The sequence below is a fragment of the Hyaena hyaena genome, unplaced genomic scaffold (genome assembly GCF_003009895.1).
Source record: "Hyaena hyaena isolate Hyena2069 unplaced genomic scaffold, ASM300989v1 scaffold_70, whole genome shotgun sequence".
Taxonomy (NCBI): domain Eukaryota; kingdom Metazoa; phylum Chordata; class Mammalia; order Carnivora; family Hyaenidae; genus Hyaena; species Hyaena hyaena.
Window position 1 is genome coordinate 3727837 of NW_024080701.1, and position 20719 is coordinate 3748555.

Sequence of the window (20719 nt, forward strand, 5' to 3'; positions counted from 1 at the left end):
GTCTGTTTTTGTGCCAATACCATACTGTCTTGAGGATGACAGCTTTGTAGTAGAGGCTGAAGTCTGGGATGGTGATACCTCCCGTTTTGGTTTTATTTTTCAGTATTACTTTGGCTATTCGGGGTCTTTTGTGGTTCCATACAAATTTTTGGATAGTTTGTTCTAGTTTTGAGAAGTATGCTGGTGCAATTTTGATGGGAATTGCATTGAATGTGTAGAGTGCTTTAGGTAGTAATGACATCTTAACTATATTTATTCTTCCTATCCATGAGCATGGAATGTTTTTCCATTTCTTTGTGTCTTCTTCAATTTCCTTCGAGAAATATGGGTTTTGAGTCATTGTGTTCTTTGTAGGATTCATGCTTGTGGTGGTGTCTCTGGTACCTTGTGTTCCTTGCAACATTTCCCTCATAGAGTCCCCCTCAGGATTTCTTGAAGGGCTGGTTTAGTGGTGACAAATTCTTTCAATTTTTGTTTATTTGGAAAGACTTTTATCTCTCCTTCTATTCTGAATGATAGGCTTGCTGGATAGAGGACTCTTGGCTGTATACTTTTTCTGTTCGTCACATTGAAGATTTCCTGCCATTCCATTCTGGCCTGCTAGGTTTCAGTAGATAGGTCTGTTACCACTCTGTATTGGTCAGCTCTCTAACTCTTCTTTGGGTTCCTGGATCAGTTTATCTCTCTTTTTCTCAGCTTCCTCTTTTTCTATAATTGTGTCTTCTAATTCACCTATTCTCCTCTCTGCCTCTTCAGTCTGTGCATTGGATGCCTCCATTTTATTTTGCTTCTCATTTATAGCAACATTTTAATTCATCACAACTATTTTTAAGTTCCATAGTCTTTGTAGCAATAGTTTCTCTGTCTTCCATGCCTTTTTCAAGCCCAGTGATGAATTTTGTTACTATTGTTCTAAATTCTTGTTCGGTTATGTTGCTTATATCTGTTTTGAGCAATTCTTTAGCTGTCATTTCTTCCTGGAATTTTTTTAGAGGAGAGTTCTTCTGTTTCATCATTTTGGCTAGCTTTCTGTCTCTTGTTAGTTTTAAAAGCTTGTTATGCACTCTGACCTGCATGTATTGCTGTGACCGTCCAGAGCTTGTCCATTCAGGAAGTGTTCTTTGAATGGTGTCTCTTGGTCTTTTATTGAGACTTTGGTTATTTTATTTCCCTACTTGCAGTGGTATTTGGGACTCTCCACCATGTGTACTTTGGCTTGTTTCTTGAGGTTGCCCTGGAAAAGAAAACAGACAGACAAACACACAGGGAACAAATGCACAGAAACACACAGACAAATCCAACAAATGTGCACACTAAAAGGGAGTAAGAAAAAGAAAAAAAACAAGAAGGGGAAAAAAGAGGTAGGAGGAAAAACAGACAATAAAAAGAAAAAGAAAAAAAGAAAAGAAAGACGAAAAAAACCAGAAAGACAAAGGACAGTCTAAAGGCATAAAACCAGAATTCCCAGCTACAAATAAAGAGCCGGGTGTATGCAGTGCTGATGGAAGAGCAGATACAAAGAGAGAAATGACAGGGTGAGGAGGAAGCAAAATTGGATAGTAACCAGGCAGAGAGACTCAGAGAGAGAAAGAGGAGAATACGGTAAGAGGCGAGGAGAAAGAAACAAAGATAATGTTACTCAGAGAAAGTATATAGTCTGATGACTCCAGAGAGAGAGAGAGAGAAAGGTAGTGGTGGACATGTAGAATATACATGTAGAGAATGGATTAAATGTGACTGTTTAAGCAAACCAGTGACCAGAGTGCCCAGTCCAGCAGAGGGGAGGGTTATGAATGAGACAAGGGAAAATATATCTGAATACAAAGAACTGATCTCGAATTAATCACGGCAGTGCATCCATGTTGGTATTGCCCCTGGGCTCCAGTAAAAAAAAAAAAAAAGCAGCTTTCTAGCAGGGATGCGCATGGTTTCGTGTAGGCGGGTCTTAGCCTCCACTGTGTCTTGTCCTGCAGGTGGGTCCCTGAGGTCCCACCTTGATGGTTATGGGGAGAAAAATGGCAGCGCCCCAGTTGCCTCTTGAACCTAGAGTTGCAACTCACTCTTTTCGGTCTGATCTCCCTGTGCCGATTGTGTAGTCAAGGTGGGCCATGTTCTATGCCCCAAGCCATGCCTCATTTCCAGATCTTAGTCCAAGAGCCCCATTGATACCGCCGGAAATATAAGCCCACAGGCCCATTCCCTCCGAATAGTTTCAAGCCTCTCGCCTCCCCCCAGGGAATCAAGCGGAGCCAGAAGATTGGCAGAGCGGCTTCAGGTGCGCCTCTTCCCCTCCAGGTCTTGCTGAGGAGCAGAGGAGCGGTTTCTCCTGGCGTCATCTGGGACCAATGTGTCCCGTTCAAGGGCAGCTGGACAGCTGGAAACTGGATCACTGTGTCCTGAGCCGAGGTTTTTCTCCTCTCCAGGGACAGGGATAATTTCTTGAGCAGTTTCAGCCGCTCTTTCTTTTCCCTTTGACTTACCAAGGCTCCCCGCAAAGGGGGATCCCTCCCCTCCCTCTGTGTCTCCGTCCCGGCCTGTTTTTATCTTCACCAGTTCGCACTCACAGTATAAGGTTTTCTCAGTGGACACTGTCTCCTTTTCCTACCAAACTCCTGGATTCTGTAAGGGTTCCTATGGCTTCAGGCCTTCTCATTTGAGAGATGGGGGTGAGTGAAATGTATGGAGCTCCCTACTTCTCCGCCATGTTGCATCCTGAAGTTGGAGACTTAACTGACTGGGCCACTCAGGTGCCCCTGGGGTTTTCATCTTTTGAGGAACAAAGTGGCAAAATTCTGTTTCTTTGCTTTTATGTCAACACCTGAAAATATTCACATTTGTTTACACAGGTGAAACTGAGCCCAGAGCTACATATACAGTTTATCTTATCAAAGTGTACAGACATAAAACAATCTGAAGGAAATTCAAGACCACACAACTTACTGACTAAAGTACATTGTACTGTTTATAATAAGAACAAGAGTATTTGGAGAAAGACCTTTTCTCTACTACATCATGATGGAAGCAGAAGAACACCAACAGCCATGGAAGACAGCTTTTTATTCAGAATTACCTAAAGTGGTAAGAATTCAGCCACAGAATTCTGGAGTGTTTGCTAATTATAAGGACATCTGTGTTATTGTTGTTTTCATACAAAGAAAGTACATTTTATAGGTAGAATTTTAAACTTTGTAAACTGTAAAGCTATGTACTATACCTGGTAGGTCGTTTACCTGGTACAGAATACAAACATCAGGTACCTGGTATGATGCTATGAATCTAGTGGATACTTGAGAAATTTTTACTGATGGTATTCTCTTGTTTTAGGAACTGCATGCCCACTTGAATGGATCCATTAGTTCTAATACCATGAAGAAACTGATAGCCAAGAAGCCAGGTCTTAAAATCCACGATCAGATGACTGTGATTGACAAGGGAAAGAAAAGAACTTTAGAAGAGTGAGTTTGGGGAAGTTGTGGACATACTTCTTTTTTTCTCTTGTGTTGTTTTGAATTGTAAATAGTATGTAAGAATCCAGATTTTTGTAGTTTAGAAATAGAGTAGCTATTTGGTATGGAGACTATAACTTGACATACAGCATTTGTTTCCAGCTGTCAGTCTGTTGACAGTATTTTTAGTGATTTAGGTTGTTTGTAAAGTTGTACTATATTGAAATATTCTCTCTCTCTTTATTTTTTAAAGTTTATTTATTTTGAGAGAGAGCAGGGGAGGAGCAGAGAGAGAGAGGAGAGACCGAGAGACAGAGAATCCGTAGCAGACTCTACACTGTCAGCATAGAACCTGATGGGGGGCTCAATCTGATGAACCATGAATTCATGACCTGAGCTGAAATCAAGGGTCAGATGCTTAACTGACCGAGCCACCCAGGTGCCCCTGGAATATTCTTTAGACTTACAAATGTAGGTTTATTGATTTGTCTCCCTGTTTGCTGTTATCAGCAGGGGGTAGGAGGTGTGGTGAAGAAAAGCTAATATTGCCCACTTAAAAATAATGTTTTATTTTCAGCCATTTGATTGTCCTTCCAGATCAGTGTAATTTTTGAAAAAGTTAGTCTGTAATTCTTTATAAATATGTAATTAGTATTAGCCTAAAATATATTAATTCAACTTAATGGGTCTGTCTTGAGTGACAAGTTTTTAATGACTAGAGTATGTTAAAACTTTTCATGTTGCAGATGTTTCCAGATGTTTCAAATTATTCATCAGCTTACTACTAGCCCTGAAGATATTTTAATGGTGAGAAATGAAGCAATTTTTAGAGTGGTTTAAAAAGTATTAAGTAATTTATGCTCTTCTGATGTTATACGTGACCTTTTACTTTAATCAAGAATGAAATGAGATATGCTTTCTGCTTTTTTATGGCAACTCTTTTCAAAACCAATGTCTGGCATTTGCCAAGCAATAATATCAAAAGACTGCTTCATTGTAAAAGATAAAAGAACCCAGATCATCATTTTCTATTACATACAGGATAAAATGGAAGATAAGATCTTGTCCTGTTTTCCATATATAACATACCATATGAAATATTTGACCATACACGAGCATTTCCTTGATAAGGCTTTATCTGTATTGCTTGAGATACTTTTAACTGCCTAGGTGGACAGTATAGGCAGTGAAGTTCAAGAAGTACTTAGAGACTGAATAACTGATTAATCCCTAGGAAAAGTGTACCTTCCCTCTGGGGATGAAGGACTAGAGGACACCACTGTGTTCTCTTATCTGAAGCTCTGTGATATTAGAGCCTGATATAGAAGACTGGCTTCTGTATCATTGTCTGGCCAGGGTGGCATTTTAAAATGTACTCTTTGTAAATGGAGAGAAGCAAAATCCTGTCAGTGTTCTGATTGGAACATGATTGAAATAATAATATTAACTATTGCATATGCCAGACACTACGTCTGAGACTACTTTCTGAGGTAGGTATTTTTACTGTTCCTTTTTGCAGGTGAAAAAAAAAAGAAAAGAAACCCCAAGGCTCAAATAGGTTAAGTAACTTGTGTAAGGTCATTCACAGAATAAGTGGAGGGAATAACTATCTTTATCTGGTTCCAGAGCCATGTTCTTTTTTTCTTTTAATTTTTTAAATGTTTATTTATTTTTGAGAGAGAGAGAGAAAGAGTGTGAGTGGAGGAGCGGCAGAGAGAGAGGCAGACACAGAACTTGAAGGGGACTTCAGGTTCTGCATTGTCAGCACAGAGCCCAACGTGGGACTCGAACTTACAAACTGTGAGATCATGACCTGAGCTGAAGTCAAATGCTTAACCGACTGAGCCACCCAGACACCCCCAGAGCCAATGTTCTTTCTCATTCAAGAGATGCAGACTTACCATCCTTGGAGTAAGCAGAAACTTAACTAATTGTGATGTGTCCTATCTGAAGAAAGAGCCTGAATAAGAGTTGTCCTCAGTACTTGTTGCATGGAGCAGAAAGGGCTGAATCTGGCAGACCCAGATGTGGACTCCAGGGAAGTGTTATTGGACATGAATAGGGATGATTCCACAGGCCTCACTGTGGCCTAGATAAATCATTTCATTGCTCTCATTTCATGCTTGTCAACAGCCTTCTGTTTTATTTAGTTTCACAGGTACCTCAAGAGACCGAGAAAGAGTAAACTTGGATAGTAGATGTGGTCTCATCAGTCAGTGAGGACTGCCATTTCATACCCTCACTTCCACCCTCATTGTCAATGCATACATTAACAAATAGGCTTCTGCATTAGCCACATGTTAGCTGGGGTAGAGTTGGTTGGCCTCTGTGGGTCTGTTCAAGTTCTGGAGCCAGTAACAAGATACAAGTTCCTTGGCCTGCATAGATGAGGCCCACACTCTGGTAGTGGCATTGGCAGCTACATAGAGCTTTGGGGGCAGCCTTGCCATGGGGTCCAGTACCTGTGATGATGGTACAGAAACTACAGGGTCTTGCTTAGTGGTGGAAGAAGCTGTGGTATCTTGCTTCATCTAGGAGTGTCACATGATTCTTAATGCATTTGAGGCTGATTCTCCAGACCTCCTGGTGAATCTGAGCTTCGTTAAATTTATTACAATAAATTCCTTTTTGGCTTTTAACACACATGCCCAAAGCTAGATGAAGCCCAGACCTTGGATCACAATGAATCTACCAAAGTAGTGCCACCTTGTTAGGCACTCTCTACATAATCAGCCAACCTTTGTTCCTTTGCCAGGATACTGCACTTCCATGACCATGTGCTTGTAGTCAAAGCAGGTTAAGATTAGGATACCAGCTGCAAGGTCTAACTAGAGCTGGTTGTTACAGCATTTCTAACCTGGTTATTTTTTCTTCTAGATTTGGTATTTTTAGGATGGATGACAGAGAAGGAAAAAATGCATTTATCCTTTTGATATCATTTACCCTGGCCATTTAGCCATATTTGGATTGTTGAAATTTGTGCCAACTTGTATACCATTTGATTCATATTTATCACCCATTTTATTTGCCAACGAGGAATTTTTCTTAGTACTTCTGGGGCAAATGTAACCCTGCCTGAAGAAATTCTTGAAAAATACAACATATTCCTAAATAACCTGAATAAGAACATTAAGCCTTTAAATGGTGCCTCAGTAATACCTAATTTAGCCACTTCTTTCTCTTTTTTTAATGTTTATTTTTGAGAGAGGGAGAGAAGAGACAGAGTGAAAACAGAGAAGGGGCAGAGAGAGAGGAAGACACAGAATCCAAAAGTGGCTCCAGGCTCTGAGCTGTCAATGCAGAGTCCGACACAGGGCTCGAACTCATGAACCACAAGATCATGACCTAATACTATTGTAAAATCTCTGTTTTATCAACTGCTATTATGAACACTAGGACACGGAGAAATGTTTAAAAGAGAAAAGAGCCAAAAGGTGTGCATGATGTGTAGATTTGGATTTAATGTGAGAATGAGTGCTATGAGGGGAGCTGTTGGAAGTGTTATAGTCCTGTCATAGTCACCAGCCATGGTATGACAAACCAGGTCATCTTGACCACATGAGAGACTTCCAACATTTTTTTGCAAATCAAATTTAATGCAAGGAGATAAAGGTGTAGCATTTGTCATTTTCATTGGGATCCTTACACTAACATTATCAGTATTGTGTCCAATGCCATAATTATCAGGTCACGAAAGATGTCATTAAAGAATTTGCAGATGATGGTGTCAAGTACCTGGAACTAAGGAGCACACCCAGAAGAGAAGATGCTACAGGTAGAATTTAATTACTTCTTGGCAAATAAACTTTTTTTTTTCTGTGTGCTTTGATGATTCATTTGTTTTGAACTTTGAGAATATGTGCACTTACTTTTACATTGTTGAGGAGTCAATGGTCCACATCTTAAGATGTACATTATTAATGAGTGAGTTATTAAGTTTTTTTAAAAAAAATCAGGTCAGGGATTGTCTGTTTAACGAAAATAAGAAAGCCTACAAAAATTTCGTCTGTTCTTATTTATTTTTCTCACTCTGAGAAAAGGATACTTGCTCCTTATAGTTACAGTGTTTTAAAGAGAGGCTAATTCTCAGTCCTTGCATCAGGGCCCTTGAGACAGTGCCACTGAGTAGATGCAGAATCATGTTTTATGATAGTCACAGAAATGAAGGTTTTTCAGTCACCTCTCAGAAACTGATAGTGTCTTAGGCCAGGAGAAAGCAGCAACAAGGTGGTAAAATCTCTTTTAATGGAGATGAGTGGATCTGAATGTGGTCCGGAGAAATTTCCTGGGACCCTCTTTTCATAAGGACAGCACTGACAGATATTATGTAGTGTCATTGGGTCCCTCTTAATAATCTGTGTGTAACCTGAAAAGGCCCTGTCAGATCGTCTTGTGCCCTGACATGTGCAGCCCAGTCATTCAGGGGGTAAAAATTTTCAAACTACATAATGTAAATGTTGAAATGGGACAAGCAGAAGATTCTTATCTTGCATTTTTAAATTGCAAGATCAATTCCAAGTTATGCTGGTGAGGATAGTGGACAGGAAAGGAAAGAAGAAACCTGCCACTTATTCGAGCTAGTTTGCTTTTATATGCAACAGTAGGGAATGGGTAAATAAGGGTTAATGGAATATTAGGCAACCATTAAAAATATTTGCAAAGATACTTGAAAGACTTGGGGATAAGCTCAGAATAAAGTGTTAAATGACTGAACAGGATACATATATACCTAGTAGCATCTCATCTATTAAAAAAATACATATGTATACTTAGAAAAACAAAGACAGTGGTTATCTCTGAGTGGTGGTTATCTCTGAGTGGTGGGATTACAGGTTAACTCTTATTTTTTTTCTTTATAATTTTCTCTGCTTTATTAGAGATTTTCCAGGGTGTCTGTGTGGCCCAGTCAGTTGGGTGTCTGACTCTTGCTATCAACTCAGGTCATGATCTCAGGGTCCTGAGAATGAGCCCCTCATCGAGCCCCACGTTGGGCTCTCAATTGACAGCCTGGAGCCTGCTTGGGATTCTCTCTGTCCCTCTTTCTCTGCCCCTCCCCTGCTTGCTCTCTTTCTCTCTCTCAAAAATAAATAAACTTTAAAAATTATTAGAGATATTCCATCAAAAGTAAGCATTTTATGATTGGGGTATGAGAGTCTTTTAGAGGAGCTTGTTCTGGAAAGTGTTCTTTCAGAGCCCCTCAGAAGAGGAGGACTTGTGTACCCAGAATTGGAAGAACTGCTCTCATGCCCTGGACAGGAAATATGGAGGGTGACCAGGATTAAGGAGGAGAGAACCCAAAAGGGGATTTTTTTCTGGACCAACAGGAAAACATTCTGCTAAAAGAGAAAAATGGTGTTTGTTATTTTAAGGACAGGCCTTTAAAAAGGGCTTCTTGTCTTGTTTTTTTAGAATAGCGCTTCAAATTTTTATAGCAATTTGTGGGAGTAGTTGTTTACTTTTTAAACTTTTTTTTTTTTTAAGAGAAAGTAGGGGAGGTCCAGAGAGAGAGAAAGAATCCGAAACAGATTACACATTGGCAGCACTGAGCCTGATGCCAGACTCACACCCACTAAACTGTGAGATCATGACCTGAGCTGAAACCAAGATTTGGATGCTTAACCAACTGAGCCACCCAGATGCCCCTGTTTAATTTTGTTTTTTTAAGTAGCTCCACACCCAACATGGTACTTGAACTCATGACCCTGAGATCAAGAGTCTCATGTTCTACCCACTACGCCAGCTAGGTGCCTCTGTGAGAGTATTTTTATGTCTGTTGAATCTAAGAAAATTTTTATTTTTTTATTATTTTTAAATTTTATTATAAAATTTATTTTTATTCTAAGAAAAGTTTTAAATGGGCTTTATTTTGTATGTCTTTTTTTTTCATTTCAGTTTTCTAGTACTTCATTTAAAAATTTTTTATTAAGGGTCACCTGGGTGTCTCAGTTGATTGAGAGTCTAACTCCTGGTTTTAGCTCAGGTCATGATCTCATGGTTTGTGGGTTTGAGCCCCACATCAAGCTCCACGCTGGCAGTGCAGAGCCTGCTTGGGATTCTCTCTTCTTTTCTCTCCCCCTTCCCTACTCAGGCTCTGTGTCTCTCTCAAAATAAATAAATAAAATTTTAAAAGCACAATTAGAATTTATAAAAATGTACCCACAGGGCCATGTTTTAACTCAACTTTAATCATATCCTTGTCACAACAAAAAGTGAAAATGTATTTGTTCTTAGAGGGATGCTAATATTGAAGGATGAAATAGTTGATGATCTCTTTACAAATATTTTCTTTATGTCCTTTCCAGGAATGACTAAAAAGACTTATGTGGAATCTATACTTGAGGGTATAAAACAGTCCAAACAAGAAAACATAGACATTGATGTTAGGTAAGCAGCACTGTGCCTTAGTGGTCACCATTTTAAAAAACTAGAATGTGAAGTTGTCATTTTGATCATGAGTGTAATAGATTTTTTTTTTTGTTTTGTTTTGTTTTAATGTTTTATTTATTTCTAGGAGAGAGAGAGAGAGAGAGAGACGGCGTGAGCAGGGGAGGGTCAGAGAGAGAGGGAGTCACAGACTCTGAAACAGGCTCCAGGCTCTGAGCTGGCAGTCAGCACAGAGCCCGACGCGGGGCTCGAACCCACGAACCGCGAGATCATGACCTAAGCGAAAGCCGGACGCTTAACCGACTAAGCCACCCAGGAGCCCCATGAGTGTAATAGATTTTTATAAATCAAACAGTAACTTATTTTACCTTTGAAAAAAACAGAGTCAAGAACTCTACTGCTTGAAGTTGAAAATGCAATTCTAAATTGATTCATGTGGCAGTAAAATTCTGAGTACTGTTATCTAGAGAAGTATGGCTTCCTATTCGTCTTCCACTAAAATCCAGACTTCTTATTGTGGCCGACAAGGTCTCATGTGATCTGGTTGCCTCTCTTACTTCAACAGCCTTATCTGGACCATTTGTTACTACACATGGGTTTGCTCTCTATCCTCAAATAGGCCAGGACTGTCCCACCTCAACACCTTTGTATTAGAACACACTTCCACCATAACCTTGCATGGCTGGCTTTTCATTATTCACTTCTCAGTTTGGCTCTCACTTGCTCAGAGGGGCCTTCCTTGACCATCTGAAGTGCCCCCCAAATCCTCTAGTAGACCCATTTATTTCCTTTATGGCATTCTTCTTAACAGGATCAGAGATTCTCTTGTTGGGGCGCCTGGGTGGCTTAGTCGGTTAAGCGTCCGACTTTCGCTTAGGTCATGATCTTGCGGTTTGTGGGTTCGAGCCCCGCGTCGGGATCTGTGCTGACTGCCAGCTCAGAGCCTGGAGCCTGTTTCAGAGTCTGTATCTCCCTCTCTCTGACCCTCCCCTGTTCACGCTGTCTCTCTCTATCCTAGAAATAAATAAAAATATTAAAAAAAAAAAAAAAAGAAATTCTCTTGTTTTATTTGTATATGTACTGCTGAAGCAAGCACTATCTTGTTTTATTTGTACATACATACCCACTAGAGTGTAAATTCATGAGGCTAGGAACCTTTTCTTTTGATTCACCACTATGCCTCCAATACTTACAACAGAGGTGACACATAATCAGGGCTCAATAAGTCCTTGAAGGAAGAAAGCTACCTGTATAGTTTCTGGCTACAAAATCTCTCCAAATTAAGCTTAACTAGACTAATACCATCCCTCCCTCCAAAAAAAGCAGATAAAAGACAAGAGAATTCAGAAAAGAAGACTTAGAAATGACCAGTAAATGTATAGGGAACTATTTAATCTCACTAATCACACCATTTTAAAAAGCAATACTACAGTGCCGGGGCACATGGGTGGCTCAGTCGGTTGGGCGTCCGACTTCAGCTCGAGTCATGGTCTTGCAGTTCGTGGGTTCGGGCCCGCATCAGGCTCTGTGCTGACAGCTAGCTCAGAACCTGAAGCCTGCTTCGGGTTCTGTGTCTCCCTCTCTCTTTGACCCTCCTCTGCTCACGCTGCCTCTCTCTCTCTCTCAGAAATAAATAAAACATTAAAAAAAAAAAGAAATATTACAATGCCATTTCAGTAGGCCCCCCCAAAAAGGGGTAATAACCAGTGTTTGTGAACGTACTGCTAGTGAGCCTAAGTAAGAAATAAAACTTCTTTACAAAGCAGTGTGTATTAGGATGTATAAAAATCTTTCCCTCCGGACCAGTACCCCTCTTAGAGAAATGTTTTCCTAAGGAAATAAATTTATTTATATGTAAGATTCTTTATTGTAGTGTTATTTATAACAAAAAGTGGGAAACTTCCTTAAACATTCAGCAATCAGGACAGTTATATTTTGTTATGTTCATATGATTGATGTTGTTTTCTAACATTTAATGGTAGAAGAAATCATTACAGTAAAAAAAAAAAAAAGGGCTGCCTTTTATATATAGTTGATCCAAATTTTCTAAATGAATAAATGCTGGAGGAATTTCTTTTTGTATTTGTGTTAAAAAATTGATAAATTAATAAATGCTGGAGGAAAATTCTGCAATATTAGCGGGTTCTTTGGGTGTTAGATTCCTTATAGAATTCCAGCTAACCTACGAAGAATGAATTTCTATCAGCTATTGAATATATGTTAGAATATTACCATTTTTGTAACACTTAATGAAATAGTGGATCTAGGCCTCCTGATTAAAGAACACACCACTACCTATGAAATACCCTGGCCAAAAAATTGAATCCGATCAAGTCTGTAGACTGGATTTAATTTTCAATTTATGGGAAATATAAGAGACAGAAGAACAGGTTAGCAACATAGGAATTCATTCAGTAAAATATATATTGTGGGAAGCCTTATAGGACAAAGCACCTGGTTTCTTCAACAAATAAATTCAAAAAAGGTGATATGGGGGTGTGGAAAAGGGGTAAGGTGAGGTGTGAAGGGAGTGCCTCTAGATTAAAAGAGACTTGGGATACATTGACCAACACAATGCTTGGACTTTTGTTGAATTCTGAATCAAAAAAACTCAAAAAACAAATACATGCACAAAAACCATGAGACATTTAGAAATTTGAACAGTAACTAGATGTTTGGTGCTATTTGGGAATTTATGTCTTTTGCCATCTGGCAAAGTAAGCTGTCCTATCAGTCAGGCTATACCTTTCCTAATAAGTAAATTTTACATGAGCCTGCCATACCTCCCTGACTATACTCAGAGTTGTCTTTTTCATCTGCACCATATTTGTTTTCAGCTGTGTTTTTCTTATATTAAAGGTATTTGATAGCAATCGACAGAAGAGGTGGCCCTTCAGTAGCCAAGGAGACTGTTAAACTTGCTGAAGAGTTCTTTCTGTCAACTGAGGATACAGTTCTTGGCCTTGACCTCAGTGGAGACCCGACTGTAAGCTACTTTTCCTAAATACATATTATCTCTGGAAGGTAGAATCAGTTTGTGGGGTAAGGATTAGCTCAGAGCATCCTGCATTCTCCAGAGGTCCAGCAGACTCTTGGTGTGGATGAAGACCTGTTCTGCCCTGGATGACCAGAATGTCTGTAGCAACTGTTCTCAGTGAGGGAAAGAATTAAGCCCTCTAAAAAGAAAAAAGAAAATGATTTGCATGACAATGTGATTATTTTTTTCCATCCTTCTAAAGATGCTACCCAGTATCTTTCTATATACCTAGGAGAGAAGCTAATTTATTATATACAATGCATGTCTAATACTTAATTAACAATTATGAAACAAGTACTTAATTATGGCTAGGGCTCAATTATCTCACAGAACCCCTAGTTGAAAAAGGCTGGCCTACAGCTTCTTGAATGTCAGATTCAAGCACAGTGTCTAACCTATGACACTATTGACATTCTGGCCCAAATAATTCTTTGTCTTGGGAGGATGTTTGTGAAATGCAAAGTGTTTAGTAGTATCCCTGGCCTCTCTATCCACTAGATACCAGAAGCACCTTCCTAGTTATGATAACTAAAAATGTTCCTAAATATTGCCAGATGTCCCCTGTGGGGGCAGAATTGCCCGTATTTAAAAACCATTGAATTGTAGGGAGTCCCAGGAAATTGTTTCTTATGGCTTTGTCTAAACCTGGATTATTCTGCTCTTGTTTCATTCATCTATTTGGTAGATGCTTCTTTGCTCTAATCATCCAGGTTCCTGAATCGGTGAGTTCTCCTCCTTAGTGCTGGATATCTAGATTTCCCTTCAGAAATAAAATATAGTGACCTCTATATCTAGGTTGGCTGACTGATCTCAGGTTCATGAGATGTAACATTTTTGAGGGCAGGGATTGTGTCTTTGCCAGCTTTGTATTCCCTAAGGTGTCTAGCACATTGTAGGTGCTTTATAAATGAAATTTTCAAATGAATCAATCTGCCATTTTTTTCTTGCCATTATTTTATTCTTTTGTTTATTGAGACAGAGTACCCAATTCTTTGATTTGCCTAGAATGCTAATGCATCTTCATTTTAACTTTTATCTTCAAGGTAGGACAAGCAAAAGACTTCTTGGAACCTCTTTTAGAAGCTAAAAAAGCAGGTCTGAAGTTGGCGTTGCATCTTTCAGAGGTAAATAATATTGTAAAATTAGGCTGAGAAGGTAGATTACAATGAAAATAATAACCATTTGTAAATGGCTAAAAGTAAACCTGCCTTGGAAAAAGATTTTTTAGAGGAGAAATGTAGAAATGTTTTAGAATATAAATTATAATGATAAAGGCATGACTTGCTTTAGTTCCTCATGTTACTGTTTCTATGTCTTTGTGGTTCCTGGGGGTGGCTGTTGACTTGCACTACAGCTGTGTCATTAAAGCAGCTTAATGACATCTTACTAGAGAAAATGCACAAATTTTCATTATCGGTGTGTCATTGGCCAGCTGACACTGAGAAAAGCACCACCAATTCATCTCAGTTGTGCTCGTAGGATAAGGGACTGGAATGTATCACATGTATTAGCAAGGAAGGAAGTAGCTCATCATTATTTTATAAGGCTTATCAGAAGATCAGGTGCCCTTCATTGGGCCTCAGCTCCTTGGCAGCATAGCACAATGACAGTTAATGGCAGAACAGTCACTTTCATAAGCACGTCCTGTGAGGCAAAGGCGAGTCCACTACACTTTCCCCCATTTTACAGATGGATTTACTTTGTACCTCAGTACTTCTACCCATTTATTTTCTTTCTTCCTTCCTTTTCTTACCTTTTCTTTCTTCCTTCCCTTTCTTTCCTTTCCGTCCTCCCTCCCTTCCTTCCTTCCTTCCCTTTCTCATTTCTCTTTCTTTCTTTCTTTCTTTCTTTCTGCATACAAAAAGCTGTACATGATTAATGTATACAACTTGATGAGTTTGGGGTTTATTGTCTTGAGTGCAAGAAATAATACTGAAGCTACTTACGTCACAGGTTTATTGTATTAGATGCAGTAATATATAAAGGTTGACTAGCATCATGATTTGAAGATTAAGGGAGAAATTAGAGTTTCTTGTCAGTACTGATGTTTTTCATTTCTATAAGGAGTCAGTAATATAGTGGCAGAACTTAACATCCAGGATCTGTGTTTCCACAGTCTGATCAAAAACCTCTCTCACTCAAAGGATAGCCTCTAGCTGACTAAGTGATGTCTGATTTGAAGCTATAGGTCAATATATTGGAACAGCCAGCATGTTTTACTGTGACTAGTTATCTCTGGTTTTGTGCAACTGCATCAGAACCTTCTCTTTACCTCAGTCTCTGTTGCTTTTCTTGTTTCATCCATTTGATATAAAACATTTCATTTCAAAAAAAAATTTTTTTAATAAAAAAATAAAACATTTCACCATGTTACAGTCATTTGTATTTTAGGCTAACCAGCAGTTAAAAAGCATAGCTAGACTTTTTCATGGTAGTTGGGGAATGTCTAGCTTTGTCAAAATAAAACATGTGCGTCAGAGCCCTGGAGTCAGATAGAGCCCCATGACCTTAACAACAACAACAAAAAAGCTTTATGTTTTAACTGCAAAAGTTAGGTGTATCTGAAGAAAATCCAAGTATAGAAAAGTGTAATGTAAAAGGAAAAAAATAAAAGATGGAAGGTCCCTTTCCCGATTCAGTTCTCCTTCCAAGTTGATCCTGTTACTTTCTCTGAACTTTAATTTCTTTGTCTTAATACTTGGTAAGATTCTTGTGAGGTTTAAAGGAGAATTTATGTGAAAGGGCACAGGGCGGGTCTTTGTTTGTTGTTATTAATATTGTTGTTAACTCCTATTGTCATTGAAATGAAACTAGAAGAATATTGGGAAATGAATGGAAAGATAAAGGCAAAGAAGAGAGCTGGGAAGGTGTAAGTAGTTCAGCTTTCCAGAATGTCAGCATTATCTTCTTTGAGGGACAGAGTAGCTGGCTGTAGAAAAAAGGTACTTTATGGGGCGCCTGGGTGGCTCAGTTGGTTAAGTGTCCAACTTCAGCTCAGGTCATGATCTCACGGTTTATGGATTCAAGTCCTGTGTCGGGCTCTGTGTTGACAGCATGGAGCCTGGAGCCTGCTTCAGATTCTGTGTCTCCCTCTCTCTCTCTCTCCTCTCCTCTGCTCGCACTCGCTCTCTCTCTCAAAAATAAAAATAAACGTTAAAAAAAAAAAGTACTTTTGAGAACCACTGAAAAAGGTTATTGATGTTCTCTCTTCCTGTTTTTTCCTTCTTTTTTGAGATTCCAAACCAAAAAGAAGAAACACAAGTACTTCTGGATCTGCTTCCTGACAGAATTGGGCATGGGACATTTCTCAACTCCTCTGAGGGAGGATCCCTGGAATTGGTAGACTTTGTGAGGCAACACCAAATACCACTGGGTAAGGCTTGGGACTTTAGGTCCTCCAGACAGTATTCTGTGCCTTTGTCCCCAGCCACCAGGTTGCGTGCAACCCAAATGTAGAGGAGCACTGTTCTAAATATATTAGTGTCATTTAGAAATAAAAAGTTACATGGTGCATGTGTGTCCCGAGCCTCATTTAAGTAACAGAAAGTTTTACCTTCCATTAGAATATAAGCTCCATGAAAGCAGGGCCTTTGTTTTGTTCACTGCTCCATTCCCCAGTTCCTGAAACTCAATATTATATTGAAGGAATAAGGGTCATCTAGAATTTTTCAATGACTTTACTAAATTAACATGTGTCATGAAAATATGTGACATTTATTTAAAAATTAAGAATTATGGATGATTCCAATTCCTAGTTTTATAAGTGTGTTGACTATTACATACTTGTTTGTCTACCTGTGTGTCCTGGAGCTGCTTTTATTTAACGACAAGTAGTTATGAAGTGCCTACTCTGTTCCAGTCACTGTTCAAATTGCCGGGAATAGAACAGTAAACAAAACAGGCAAGATTTATTTCTCAAGGAACTTATATTCTGGCATAGGTAAAAGAGGCAGTAAACAGGTACACACGAAAATGTCAGTGTTAAGTTCTTTGAAGAAAATTAAACATTTTGATATAATAGTGATGAAATAACCACTTTCAGTTGGATGGTTAGGGAAGGCCTTTCTCTAGAGGGAAAAAAGCGGTTGGCTGAAAACCATTTTACTAACTGGTCAATTTGCTAAATTTACACATTGATCAGTTGGCAAAAACACTCATGTGGGTGTATATTTTAGAGTTTCTTAGCAATTAATAATAGGATTTTGTTTTTACTAAGGACATTAAAAAAATTTTTTTTATGTTTATTTATTTTGAGAGAGAGACAGACAGAGTGTGAACAGGAGAGGGGCAGAAAGAGAGGGAGGCAAGAATCCAAAACAGGCTCCAGGCTTCCAGCTGTCAACACAGAGCCCAGAGCAGGGTTCAAACCCATAAACTGTGAGATCATGACATGAGCTGAAGTTAGATGCTTAAACAACTGAGCCACCCACGTGCCCCATAAGGACACTTTTAAACATCCGTAAAAGTAGAGAAAATGGAAATCATTTGCATAGTGATCTTAGTTAGTGTGGTGGCCCAGTTCTGTGCCCAGAAGAGTTAGGGAGCAAGTGGCTATCCCTTGGACTGAATGGGAGGCTGCCTTACCCTAGTGAGCTGACACCGTCAGTCAAGTCAGTGAAGTATTTCTGCTCTGGCTGGGGTAGCTGGGTACAGTGTGTCAAGGCAGGAATTTGTTAATAATAGCAGTCATTCTTTTTTTTTTTTTAATAACGTTTATTTATTTTTGAGAGATTGCACGAGTAGGGGTACAGAGAGATAGGGAGACACAGAATCTGAAGCAGGCTCCAGGCTCTGAGCTAACAGCACAGAGCCCAGTTCTGGGCTCAAACCCACAGACTGAGATCATGACCTGAGCCAAAGTCAGCACTCAACCAACTGAGCCACCCAGGCGCCCCTAGATGTCATTCTTAAGATGGATTCACTTGCAGCAGACAGTGAATAGATGGTTGTCTGAGTACAGGAGTTTAGGGATTTTCTTGAAATCCATTTCTGCTCTTGGCTTTTTTAATGCTATAGCCCTCAAGTAGTGCTACCATTTTGTCTTAGCCTCTATAAGACCAGGAAGAAGTGCAGCAACCCTTCAAAGATTCCTTCATCAGGGGTGCCTGGATGGCTCAGTCAGTTAAGTGTCTGACTCTAGATTTCAGCTCAGGTCATGAGCTCATAGTTTGTGAGTTTGAGGCCTGCATCTGGCTCTGTGCTGACAGCATGGACCCTTCTTGGGATTCTCTTTCTTTGTCCCTCTCTCTCTACCCATCCTCTGATTGTACTCTCTCTCAAAATAAAGAAATAAGCTTTTAAAAAAAAAACACAATTTCTTCATCATGCTTCCCTGCTTTCTCCAAGGTGACTGCCTTTTAACATTCCTCTTTCCTCTCCATTTTGGTAAAAGAAAGAGGGAAGAACATGGATGTGGAGGGGATAGGAGTTCCCTGCCTGGTACAGTTGCTGCCCTATTTGCTACACATACATCCCACACAACTACACTATTTGAACTACAAATTTTCACATATAAGGTCAATTTTGTAAAGTCATGAACTACTGAAAATTAGCATACTTTGGAAAGATTTCTCATGTGTCTACTTGGTGAATGCTGATGAGTGAGTCTACTAATCTGCTTTTAATAAGAGACTTTTTCCTCCTTTCATCTAGAACTCTGTTTGACCTCAAACATCAAAAGTCAGACGGTTCCGTCTTATGACCAGCATCATTTCGGATTCTGGTACAGCATTGCCCATCCTTCTGTGATCTGTGTAAGGTTATTTTGTTTGAAGTATTTCACTCCTTTTTAGTTTCAGAGGTGCATTAGGTCACACATTCATCCCTGGCTGACTGCCTTGCATGCCTGACAGTGCTGCCCAAGTAGAAGAGGGGATCAGGGCAGGAGGGGCTGCAGACGGCCAGGGGGATTTAGGTTTGGCTCTCTGGGAAAAGGTCCTGGATAGTACCCAGGGTAACATTAAAAAATATACTGATGCCCAATACCATACCTTGAGATTCTATTTTATTTGATCTGGGGTGAGTCCTGTGCACAGATACATCTTAAAAGCTTCCTAGGTGATTTTTAATATGCAGCCCTGGTTGAGAGCCACTGCTCTGGTGTTTATAGTTCTTGTTTTAAAAAGGACAAATAAGCCTATTAAGTTATAGATACACATGGACGCATTTATAGGCCTGTTTAGACTCTTAAAAGAAGCATGGTAAATATTAGGAAAATAGAATGTAAATTTGTAAAATTTTTTTTAAATTATTTTTAAAATTTTTAAAAAATTATTTCCTTGTTCATTTTTAAACTTCTTGGTTTTGTTTTGTTTTGTTTTGTTTTGTTTTGTTTTGGCAGACTGATGATAAGGGTATTTTTGCAACACACCTTTCTCAAGAGTACCAGCTGGCTGCTGAAACATTTAATCTGACCCAGTATCAGGTGTGGGATCTATCTTATGAATCCATCAACTACATCTTTGCTTCTGACAGCACCAGGTCTGAACTGAAGAGGAAGTGGAATCATCTGAAACCCAAAGTGTTACACTTTTAAGCTGCAGTGAGATAAACTACTTTTGACTGCACTGCAATGAGGATCTTCCTGCCATATCCCACTTAGTAAACCGTCCACTGCTCCCTTTGAAGCACAGCAGCCAGGTACCATGGGCTCCATCACCAGCACCGTATTAATGGTTGGTGTGCAGTAAACATGTCTTAAACTGACTGCAGACTCTGAGGTCTTACAGAGCTTACCTCTAAGCTGCTTACTGGAAGGGACTTGAAAGCGGCTGCTAACGAAACTCCCCATTCCACCAGTTCCTCTCCATTAGTGATCATAAAACTTCAGGAAAATTGAAGAAGTTTCTCATCAGGAAGAATTTGGAGTTACTAGTCTAAATAAGATGAAGAGAAGGGAAACAGATTGCCACTAAAACCTTTAAGCTTTGTAGCTTGTGGCAACAGCTCTCTATATTTTGTTGTGCTTGTTTTAATCAGACTCCCTTCATTTAAGCATTCCCTGAAACACCAGGCTATACTGCATACCATGGATTTTTGTGAATATCCAGTAGTCAGGGTTAATCAACTTTGGATGACCCTAGTGACAGATAAAGCTAGCTTCTAAGATCTGGCTTTGCCCTTGTCATGATTAATCCCCCTGGAATCAAGGTGGTAGTTCTTTAAAATGTTCCTGCCTTACTCTTCTCTTATTTTGACCATAATGGAGCTATGCCAGCCAGATACTTCTTGAACTCTAAGGTAGTTTGGGCTTCCATTTTCTATTTCCAGCCTCGATCTGACTTCCACTTGTTCCCAAGTTTTGTTTCTGAAAGAGTCCCATTGTACATGTAGGAGAAATTTAAGCTCCTAACTAAAATATTCCTTATAACATGTTACTATTTAAGCACCATATTAGAGAATATGCATCATCTTATATGTGAAAACTTTGAGATATGCATCTCCCTGGATAGTTATTTGAGTATATAGGAGTAGTTTTTTTAGATTTTTAATTGAATAATGGAAAAATTGAGTGCTTATATCTCATCTTCCCTTTCCTTTAAAAAAATTTTTTTTATGTTTATTTTTGAGAGAGGGAGGGCATGAGTGGGAGAGGAGCAGAGTGAGAGAGAGAATCCAAAGTGGGCTCTGCACTGACAGGAGAGAGCCCAATGTGGGGCTCAAACTCAAAAACCATGAGATCAGGACCTGAGCCAAAGCAGATACCCAGCCGACTGAGACACTCAGGCACCCCACCCCCGCTTTTTTTTTTTTTTTTTTTAAGAGTTTAAGTAATCTCTACACCCAACAAGAGGCTTAAACTCACAACCTTGAGATCAAGAGTCACATGCTCTAGTGACTGAACCAGCCAAGT

General features: G+C 39.4%; 1 protein-coding gene across 3 annotated transcripts in view; it reads left to right on the plus strand.

Annotated features, from left to right (window-relative positions):
* ADAL (adenosine deaminase like) overlaps nt 1-19974 on the plus strand; it is a 30588-nt gene extending 10614 nt beyond the window's left edge. For 2 of the 3 annotated variants that reach the window (XM_039232875.1, XM_039232876.1), the window contains exons 2-11: nt 2847-3078; nt 3325-3455; nt 4193-4253; nt 7134-7221; nt 9749-9830; nt 12690-12816; nt 13911-13991; nt 16102-16240; nt 18520-18620; nt 19208-19974. In XM_039232875.1, the coding sequence (XP_039088806.1) occupies nt 3013-3078; nt 3325-3455; nt 4193-4253; nt 7134-7221; nt 9749-9830; nt 12690-12816; nt 13911-13991; nt 16102-16240; nt 18520-18620; nt 19208-19402 (1071 nt within the window). In that variant the 5' untranslated portion in view covers nt 2847-3012 and the 3' untranslated portion in view covers nt 19403-19974. Of the gene's footprint in view, nt 1-2846; nt 3079-3324; nt 3456-4192; nt 4254-7133; nt 7222-9748; nt 9831-12689; nt 12817-13910; nt 13992-16101; nt 16241-18519; nt 18626-19207 lie in introns of all 3 variants that reach the window. The other variant, XM_039232877.1, reaches the window with a different exon arrangement.
* Nucleotides 19975-20719: the final 745 nt, after the last annotated feature.